At 41.3% G+C, this 11,369-nt stretch overlaps 1 protein-coding gene across 2 annotated transcripts in view; it reads right to left on the bottom strand.

Moving 5' to 3' along the window:
* Positions 1-523: 523 nt before the first annotated feature.
* Positions 524-11,369, bottom strand: part of XXYLT1 (xyloside xylosyltransferase 1) — a 309,749-nt gene continuing 298,903 nt past the window's right edge. For both annotated transcript variants that reach the window (XM_056565379.1, XM_056565380.1), the window contains exon 4: positions 524-3,104. In XM_056565379.1, the coding sequence (XP_056421354.1) occupies positions 2,708-3,104 (397 nt within the window). In that variant the 3' untranslated portion in view covers positions 524-2,707. The remainder of the gene's footprint in view (positions 3,105-11,369) is intronic.

Raw genomic sequence — 11,369 nt, 5'->3', positions numbered from 1 at the left:
AGTCCCCAAAATGGACATGTCAGCAGAGAGCACTGTGGTCTGATAGAAAGGAAATTCAAAAAGAAAAGAACTTTCTCTGTAGTATACAGCAGCTGATAATTACTGAAAGGATTAAGATTTTTAAATAGAAGTAATTTACAAATCTGTTTACATTTCTGGCATCAGATGATTTAAAAAAGTGTTTTCCAGGGGAGTACCCCTTTAAGACACTTTTATGGTCCACCCCATCCTCCCCCAATCAGCTAATCGTCTGTCAATACAATATACATTCTTCTCCTCCTCCTTTTAACTCTCTTTTTTATAATCCAGACTTCCCCCCGGCTTGGTCACTGGTGAATTTGGGTGGTGGTTAGAGAGAAGCAAAGTTACAGTAATTAGATTCATCACAAACCTCGTGGCTCGGTGATTGCTGACTTTAGCCTGCATAAATTAGTTCGGCTTTCACGTGCTCCGGTGGGCAGGAAAAGGTGAATACAGTCCTAGGAGAGAGCCTTATAGGACTGTATCCACCTTTTTCAGCCCACCGGAGCACCTGAAAGCTGAACTAATTTATGCAGGCTAAAGTCAGCAATCACCGAGCCGTGACGAATCGAATTACTGGAACTTTGCTCATCTCTAGTGGTGGTTATAGAGTGTTAAGCATACTTGACTTTGAAGACCATACTGGCTTACTTTTCCTTAAGTGCCTATCTCGGAGACTCTTCGATTTCTGAAACGTAGACACGTTCTGGCCTCATTTAAACAGTGTAACATACATGTTTAAATATACATGATATATAAACTCTAGAGCTGGTCAATCGGCAAAATTTGCACCCTTTATATATTTTTGTCTTTACAGAATAAACTATTTTTTTTAACCTTATTTCAATACACTGTAGCATTTACTGTATCCCATATAACTATTAAAGGGGTTCTCCGGTGCCTACACATCTTATCCCCTATCCGAAGGATAGGGGATAAGATGCCTGATCGCAGGAGTCCCACCGCTGGGGGCACCGTGATCATGCACGCAGCACCCCATTTGTAATCTGTCCCCGGAGCGTGTTCGCTCCGGGTCTGATTACGGGCGACTACAGTGACGGCGGTGTGTGACGTCACGCCTCCGCCCCCGTGTGACGTCACGCTCCGCCCCTCAATGCAAGCCTACAGGAGGGGGCGTGATATGTCACGTCTTACTCTTCAATCCTATGGAACTTGTCTTTGTTCTTTTCTCCCTAAAAAAAATTTTTGAAGCATAAAATAAAATGAACTTACTTTGCATACAGCCTATGTTAAACATATCCTACCACCTTGGTTACAGACCACTAATAAAGCGGATTATTGCGGCATTCAGGTGGTATTCCTTTTCTTTCTATACTGTGTTAGGGTGCATATTTAGAAAGTTTTAGACTGAAGGAAATGGCACAAGCCTGGGGGATCACACTACACACAGGTTTATTTCTACTAGAAGACAACAGAACATTTAAAATACTTTGAAAATCGTTCTATAAATGAAGAAAAGGAGATGTATTTATACTTAAAATTAACATTCCTGCTTCCACATACACAGAAGGAATAAACAGATGCCTACCTACAGATTTTGCATTTGTCCCATTTGAACAACTTCCGTCCATATTCACTTTAGGTCATATCAATATCAAACAGCAAAGTTGCAATATTTTAGTCATTTAGAATAAGTGGTTATTGTATTTATTTTAGGCTGGCTTCACACCACGATTTGACCTTTGTGGTCTGCCACGATTTTCAGTCCGTGTCAAAAATCTGACATGCTGAAAAAATGACCAGATCGTAGTCATTAGCAGATTACGATCGGGTCCGCAGCCCCATAATAGCTAATGGCTCCGTATCTGTCAGTATCTGTCCCTGCACAGATATACGATTTCAGGCGATTCGAGCTTCTGAAATCGTATCTGTGCTGCAGACACTCAAATCGTGATATGAAGCCAGCCTCAGTCATTCCACAGTATGTTTTTGTATGTAAGCAACTAGATGGGAAGTTATCAATATAGGTTTGTGTAGGTTTTAGCAAATACAGAAATTTTGGAGCAATCATTTATTTGCACAAAAATCTTTGACTTTTTCTATGGTTTTCGCAGAAAATTGATCAGGTTACATAAAATTTTGTAACTTTTTTTCACCACTTTTCTGGTAAAAGCATTGAAACATTTCCCACCTAGTGTACACTAAAAACACTGGCACTGAAGTACAGGCGCATAAAATAGACTTTTCAGCCAAAAGCGTTCCTCTATTATCCAATGAGATTTGGTAAAAATGTATTAATACATAATGAGGAGATTTATCAAAACCTGTCCAGAGGAAAAGTTGCTGAGTTGCCCATAGAAACCAATCAGATCGCTTCTTTCATTTTTGAAAAGGCCTCTGAGAAGTGAAAGAAGCGATCTGATTGGTTGCTATGGACAACTCAGCAACTTTTCCTCTGGACGGGTTTTGACAAATCTCCAATGTGAAAAACCCTTTTTTCGAAAATCTAAAGAGCTTTTGCACTATTAGGAGGAAATAAATTCAAATATTTATTCAGAGAGATACAAACTATAAAACACATAGTGCCATGTTTATTTGGACCTTTGTTTCACGAAAATTATTGGTCACAACATGAAAAGTGAAAAAATAGATAAATGTCCATCCATTATAGTACCATTTACCATTGCTTTATCCATTTATAACAATCTCTAAATAACTGTGAGCCCTAGTCATCTGGTATTGGAGTATTGCAGTTGCCATGGATAATTTTGATGTGGCTTTCACATTTGTAATACAGGTTAAATATGTCAGCATAGCCGTGATCTTTCCACCAGGTGCAAAGTTGCCTATTCCAGCCACAGTCTAGTACATAAAACAATTCTGGGTGCTCCATTCCAATCATGGAGAAGAAGTCCTGATCTCCCAAGTGACCTTTAAAATGGTATTTTTCTGCAAGTAGATGCACTGCATTGGGCTCTAATAGCTGGTTGTAAAGTTGTGACTGTCGCATGGCTTCTAGGTTCAGTAGCATCACTCCACTATTAAATCCAGGCATCCCATCAGGTGGAGGACTGCCGACCTTAGTGTTTGGGTTCTCATGACGGTACTGCCAAAAGGTATGTCTGTTGATGACAAAAGGTGAAAGCAGCTTGTTAGGATATTTAAACTCATAATTGTTAAAATAATCCTACTAACTTCAGGGCACCAAATAAATTTAACAAGTGTTTTTATTTTAGATATTTCAACAGAAGATTAACAATACCCCAATAAGCCCACTTTTCAGTTAGGTCTACACAAAGATCACAATAGTCAGAATGCTACACTCACATTGCTTTGACCAGACATCCATCTTAAATGGATTTCTGGTAAATTTCCAGCAAAACTTGGTGTATCTTACCCTTACATTCAAAACTCATAGTAGGAATGGGGATTTAGCAATATAGGGAAACAACATAAGACTAAATAGGTCTACGGGTAAGATTAAATAGGTCTAAAGAAGCACCGTGACAGGTGATTTACCAAAATGAATGTTATACAAAGTATATATTTGTCTTATTAATAGAAAATGTTTTAGTAAACTGCAGTATGGCTCTCTTTTCACAAGATTTTTTAAGCTTTCATTTATTGTTTTTAGCTTTGTAGAGGAAACCAAAGAAATACAATTAATTTAGCATTTTGAGGCTTAGAAATACACAGAGATCTTTAGTGTATTCCTCTTATGTGAACGCACATAAGCTGGTGGACCATAGAATATACTGCACAAACAAAAATGACAGGAACGCATGCTCATATTACCTGCCACATCTAGAGTATTGGAACGTGCTCTACCAGCAATCCACTCCAGATTCAGCAGGAAACATATTTACTTGACGCATTAGTGTTTGTCAATATATAGATACCGTATATACTCGATATTTTCGTGCTGAAAATGCCTCCCTCGGCTTATACTCGAGTGAACTCTCCGCCTGTCAATCCCTTCTCAGTGGTCTTCAACCTGCGGACCCCCAGATGTTGCAAAACTACAACTCCCATAATGCCCGGACAGCCACCGGCTGTCCGGGCATGCTGGGAGTTGTAGTTTTGAAACATCTGGGGGTTCGCAGGTTGAAGACCACTGCAGCCTTAGTCATCATCCAGACCCCCCATTAGTTTTCTACTCACCTCCCCTCGGTGGGAAGGAAGGGTGAGCTGGTCAGGGCCATCTATGCTGCAGGGACCGTCCGGTGGGGAGGGTTAGTCGTTCCGGGCTGTCCATTTTCACCGGGAAGCCCTCTTCTCTGCTCCGGGCCTGCCCCGGACTAGTGACGTTGCCTTGACGACAATGCACAGGGACGTCCGTGCGCAGCAGACGTCCCTGCGCATAAATGTCCCTGTGTGTCATCGTCAAGGCAACGTCACTAGTCCGGGGCAGGCCCAGGGCAGAGAAGAGGGCCTCCCGGGGAAAATGTACAGCCCGGAATGACTAACCCTCCCCAATGTACGGTCCCTGCAGCATAGATGGCCCGGACCATCTTACCCTAACTTCCCGCCGGGGGGAGGCGAGTACAAAACAAAAAAGGGGGGGGGGCTGGATGATGACAGGGGGGGATGATGACAGGGTGATGATGAGGGGGGTGATGATGACGGGGGTGATAATGACACGGTGTGGATAACGGGGGTCTGGATGATGACAGGGGGGTTGATGACAGAGGGGGGATGATGACAGGGGGGGGATGATGACAGGGGGGGGGATGATGACAGGGGGGGGATGATGACAGGGGGGGGGATGATGACAGGGGGGGGATGATGACAGGGGGGGGGGATGATGACAGGGGGGATGATGAATTTCCCACCCTAGGCTTATAGTCGAGTCAATAACTTTTCCTGGGTTTTTGGGGTGAAATTAGGGGCCTCGGCTTATATTCGGGTCGGCTTATACTCGAGTATATATGGTATACAAAAAAATTACAAGGAAATGACTAGTCTTTATACGGTAAGCATCAGGTGACATCCTATGCCTGCAGACTGTTACCACCTAGTTTCTGTTATTTGCATGCTGTTCTTAGTCTAGTAACTAGAAAATCTAAGAGTGTTATGCTTTGTATATTTACAGAGAATTTATCTGGTAAATGTAGGCGCTAGTGACAAAAAAAAGCCACATCTGCACAGCAGTGCCTAGCACTTCAAGAAATGATCATTAATTCCCTTCAAGAACTTCTATACTGCATTCAAAAGACAATACTTTAAGAACGAGAAAGAAAAGTATCCGCTAGAGAAATGTGCTTGATCAGGAAGTCACACTGTGAAGCTGAAGGATGAAAACTTTTCCAAAAAGGAAATGGTTGCTTTACCCAGACTCCAGGAACAAGTGATACGAAACATGAAAGCCAAATCAAATAGTAAGTAAAACATTACAAAAGAGAATGTTCGTGGAACGGATCCATTTTCTGTTCCAGTAAATAAATACAAAATATAAAACTGAACAGTAATTTCCCATAAATAGCGGGATAAACTGTCAGGATATTCCTGTAGTTGAACAAAGTTGTGACTCATAACTCATTCACCAAAATAGGAGAGCACAACAAGAACTGCCCAAATATTTACTATTAGGCAATCTACCACACAGTAACAAATCCAAAAAAGATATTTTTTCTATTGCACATGGACAAACTATTATTAAAGGGATAGGGTGACTGTAAAGAGGTTCACTTTCTAGAAGATTGGAGTAAAAGCACAAGTGTTTCTGCAGTCCTCTAATACAGAGAGTTTACTTAGGTATTGACAAAGGATTAACTTAAAAAGCGCATGACATTGGGATCTGACTAAAAAAAGCATACATAGAAACTTGGAATCTGATTGGAGGAATTGACGGTAGGCAAAAGGGTTTCTGAACATGTTAAAGCGGATATCAAGGAATGGAAAAACAGAGTTAATTTCTTCTAAAAACAGCACAATCTGTCCTCAGGTTGTGTATGGTATTATAACTTTGTTCCATTTATTTTGATTGAACTTAGCTGCAATACAACACACAACCTGAGGACAGGTGTGGTGCTGTCTGTAGAAAAAATTAGCTTTGTTTTTCTATTTCTTTTAACTCCGTTCCATATTTAAAGGGTTACTCCGCTCCCCAGTGTCCGGAACTCAATGTTCTGAACATTGGGTGCGGGCTTCCGTGTTCACGCCCGCCCCCTCTTGATGTCATGCCCTGCTCCGTGACGTCCCGCCCCCTCAATGCAAGCCTATGGGAGACCTTAATTGAGGGGGCGGGGTGTGACATCACGGAGTGGAGCGTGTCATCACGAGGGGGCGGGCATGAACACGGAAGCCCGCACCCAGCATTCGGCACATTGAGTTCCGGACGCTGGGGAGCAGAGTAACCCTTTAAGCTGTCACAGCAGTATCACTCGTCTGACTTGAATAAGCAGTTATCCCCAGGGAAAGCTCTGAAGTAACATATGTTACTCCATGTGTAAAGTATTTCTAAATGGCTTCTTAGGTTGGGTATAATAAAAGGTAAAGTTACAGGAGCATTATCGAGAATTTAACATATACAATCATACTAAATATATTTATTTTTTTATACTTTACAAGGTGATTGTATCATAACAAAGAGGCAAAATATTGTTCCTTTATTCTTCCCTGTTTTCTTTCTTCATTATTTAAATTAAATTTTGTTAGGTACAGTACACAATGTGCATCACAAATGAAGGACATAGTGACTGGAGTCATTGATATACAATGTACATGATTTGTGTATAAACCAAGCATTCACTACCTCAGCACATTGACTTACATCACAAGGTTATTTAAGGAAAATGTTAAGTGAATCTTTAAAAACTCCCACATTGTGAATTTCAATGTATCAGCTATTAATCATACTTTCTTGCGGTAAGTTACTTTCTACACAATTCCACTCTGTAGTTCACTGAAATCAATGAGAGCTTCAGGACAGGCCCCCACGGGTGAGGTTTTCGCCCATGTGCACATACCCTTACATGACCTGGCACTGATTTTTTTTTCAGTGCATGTTAATAAATGGGGGGGGGGGGGAGGGGGGGGGAGATGCAGCCCAGGGTTGATGTCACATAGTGTTTGTCAGAGAAACATTACATTTTTGTGGTGTTTGTCCCTGTTTTCTTTTAAGCAGAAAACTGGGTCTGCCAGAGGCAGAAAACCTATTTACCTAAGATGCAGGGTTTTTGTTTGTTTTTTCTTTCTTGTGGTTACATTTTGTGTGTGTGTGTGTGTGTGTGCGCTAGTGTGTATTTTTTTTGTGCCATTTTCTTCCATTCGGACATGCTGGGAGTTGTAGTTTTGCAACAGCTGGAGGAACACTGGCTGGGAAACACTGCTCTAAAGTATCAGTAACATATTTACAGACGTCCCCAGCAGATAAAAAGAGCCTTCATTCCTCTTTTGAGGTAGTTGAGTTTACAAAAAAAAAAAAAGAAATACAGTACCCTTCAATGAATAATGGATCTTTTTTTAAGACTAATTCAGATGCATCTTCTAATTCCAATCTATAATGCTGAAAGGGCAAGTGTAAATGAGGTATCATTTTTTGCAGAGGCAAGGTACAGATATAAGCCATGTCTGGGTCAGCTGAAGTGAAATCAGGTCATGCAGTTGCTAACAGCCTCTCAGCGTCATTGTCTCATGAACAGGAAATGCCGACATGTTTCCCTGCAAGACTGAAAATAAACATCTAAACCTCTGCAACAGTTAGAACCCTCAAGGCATCAAAGTGACTGTTCACTCTACAGTATATGTTATCTCCAAGTTTATACACAACTTACATTTCACCAAAAAAAGCATAATTTGAACACTACAATAAATGCTATGTATATAAAAGTATATAGATTAGTATTTTTATTAATTATAATATAGGTAACTACCGTACATTTTAATATTTATGCTTATAACCTTAAAGGGGATCTTGTAAGAGAAAACTTCAAATGCCAGAATTGAGTTAAAAAGGGCAATTATTTTATTAGCAATCCGCAGCAATCCGTTCCGATGAATGTCCAGGATAAGGACGGAAACGTTAGTATATTTACCACATTCAAGAGAGTACACCTCCAGTCACCTCTTTTGAATACATCTACTCCAGGAAGGCTGCGGACCATTTACTATTTCTACGCCCTCTCGATTGTGGTGTGTGAGTTCACGCAACCTTCTTTGGTAAGCGGCTGTTGGTTCCCCTCACCCAACTCTGCCAGTTTGAGATCCTACACACGGAGCGCCTTCTGTTCACTTTTTTATTTTATAATTACTACATGGATTGCTAATAAAATATCTACACATATTCAACTCAGTTCTGGCGTTTGAAGTTTTCTCTTACATGGTTACGGATTGGGATTCCTACTTCAGCGCCCATACGTTTAAGAGTGTGGCGTATTATCATTCAAAGGGAATCTGTCATTTGAATCCCAATGATCATAATGGTACTTACTGTTTGCTGATCCATGCATTCCTTTTTTACTGATAATGCAAATGAAGTAGCTTGGTGCATGGGGGGCATTGCCAAGCCCCAAATGCACAGTCTGGCCCGGAACTTTATAGTAAACACCCCCTTTTTCTGATCCTCCACTGTGAACTTTTTCTCGCAAGTAGAGAGATTTCACTTCACATTGCCTGAGGCCATTCTTCGCGTGTGCAATCATCACTGACAGGCAATAGAAAGTAAAGTCTTTCTGCCCTAAAAAAGATTACCTATAGTGCAGGTGATGCTGATGACCGATTTCCTTTTAAATTATTATCGGTTTAATTTATTGAACACATTGCTAAATATAGCTTTAGGACACAGCAAGGTGATCAGTTTTAAATGCTGCATATGTTATACAAGATATAGTCATGCAAACTGTCACATACACGCTTCCCTAACAAGTGACCTGGGTGCGACGCCAAGGAGTTGGTCTCTCGTTCAATTAATATTGTTCTCTGCAAATTGAGAATAACTGAAACCCCAAAACAGTCCACACACCCAACAAACACGTTGCCACCACTACAGCAATGGTAAAAATTACACATTTCTAACAGTGATTTGAACATTTGAAGAAAAAGGGCACCATTTGTGCTGCAATTTGGGGAAAATCCCAGCAAAAACACAACGTGTGAACAGAGTGTGGTTTATTACTACTATACGTCCTACTCTCACAGCTAGAGAGATAAAAGCATACAGATCTGGTGGGAGGGCAGGAGTCTGAGCAGATAGAAGTAATCTGATAAGTGATGATATCATCCTGTAGTTCACAAAGTCAGCTGACAGACCACTTCCTCGGATACAACAAACACTGTGGTTTTCTGTGCGTCAGGCTGGTGATCACATGACCAAGTTAAAGTAATAAAAGTCATAGATGAAGCTGTGCTGGAATAGAATAGATGGAGCTGTAGGTCTAGTGATGGTAGTGTGTATGACTCCTCAATCCACTCTCATAGGTGATTAAGCCCGCAGAGCTGTGTTTGTGGGAGGGCCTATATAATCCCCATATTCCCCTTCCTTGGGGCGTGTCTTGCGTTTGTAGTGTTCTCCGTTACCAGAAGCACTGCTACTAGCTCATATGCCCGGAGGAGAGGAGGTCTTCATTTTCGGTACAAAATTGGCCAGGATACGTGAGTGCCAATACCACGTTAATACAGGGTAACGGCTTGGTTTATATGTCAGACTTCCATAGCTTTTGTCTTCCCGTCGTGGCATTACTGTATACATTCATGTTTAAGTGTGGCGATTGGTGGGGTTAATACTGCTACACTGGCAATTCAGCACTGGCTAGCCACTGGCAAACGCTGCATCATCATTTATACTTCTATTATGTTTGTTGCCGTATTACCTTCAACTGTGGCACCAAGTCCGCCCTCTTTCAGCTCCCCTCTGGTCTGGGTTGCATTGGGACTGGAGCTGCAGTCGGTTTGGAGCTTGGTGTGCACCGGAGGTGGTGGGCAGAGGTTTCAATCCCTCTGTTGTGCGCCTGCCCATCGGGGGGTCTGTCCGCAGGTACGCTGAGCACAGGTCAGCCTGCGCTTGCTGCATACCAGAGGCATAACATGTCCCAGTGTGATGTATTATTCCCTTTCGCTTATGCAGTGGCAGAGGGAATTTCAAACAGGTTGTTAGCCTGGAGCTGGCTGTGTGCAGAGCTTTCTCTGGGCACAGCTGAGGGATTCATCCCAGGGGATAGGGCTCATCAGAATGCAGCACTGGGTCATCATGCAGGAAACAACTAAGTAATTGGTGCTAGTTGGGAATCACAAGTATCGGGCATACATTATTCTCGCATAACTGCTGGGTTTGTGTTTCCCTGTTTGCAATTCTGGGGGGTCACAAGCTCTCAGTTTGTCACAAGAAGTTTTTTAGATCATATTGGTAGTCATAGCTCAGCTCCAGCAGACGATGAGCTCCATGGTGTCTTCTATGGCATGATTTCAGAGTAGACTTGAATCTCTGGAAAGGGATAGGTCTGCCCCTCATACCGTGCCTTTGGTGCCTGAAAAAAAATAATTTGTGGTTTCTGGGCCAGCAGTCCAGGAGGTTGTGAGGTGTAGCTTCCACTTCAAGTGCTCCAATCACAGGTACTGTTGCAGAGGATTTGAGCCTTGCACCTATATTCCTTTTGACTACTAGTATACGGAAGGATATCATAGAAGGCAAGGTTGTTAATTTGGCAGCATTGTTGATAGCATCCCATGACATCGCGGATACGAAAACTGTTAGCACAAGTTATTACACGCATTTTTCTATAGAGCATTTAATGATTGTTCCATGGCATCTTCATGCATGCATGACTGGCATGTATTCCAGGCATACTTTACTGTAGTATCTATACTAGGGCTGTACAGTTAGGGAAATGTGCAATTGCGAAGGCAGATATTGCGATTTAGACATGCAATTGCAAAAAAATAATAATAATAATAATATACACAATTAGTGTGTTGTTGCTATGCACCAAGTCCATCAAAAAAATATATAAATGTTATGTATATATATATATATATATATATATATATATATATATATATATTTTTTTTTTTTTTTATACAGATATATACACACATACACACACACACACACACTATCTATCGTTCCATCGGCTGTGGTAATATCTCTCATCATATCAAACATGCATACATGTGGTTGTTTTACCGTCACAGGGTTACTGACAAGTTTCAGAGCAATAACACATACTTATTGGCAGTATAAGTTATTAAAACTTTCATACCAAACACACATTCAGGTGGGCGACATTTGCATCATATTGTTACTGACACATCTTCAGGGACTTGCCAATTATACCTGGAACGTCTTCAGGTGGAAGTTACTTGCATCATATTGTTAATGAGATGCCTTCAGAGCAATATCACTCACGCAATTGTAGTATAAGTGACTTGCCCATCATACCTGACTCATCTTT

The sequence above is a fragment of the Hyla sarda genome, chromosome 3 (assembly GCF_029499605.1).
Source record: "Hyla sarda isolate aHylSar1 chromosome 3, aHylSar1.hap1, whole genome shotgun sequence".
NCBI classification, from domain to species: Eukaryota; Metazoa; Chordata; class Amphibia; order Anura; family Hylidae; genus Hyla; species Hyla sarda.
Note: the sequence above shows the minus strand (reverse complement) of the source record. Positions and strands in the feature narration are given on the sequence as shown.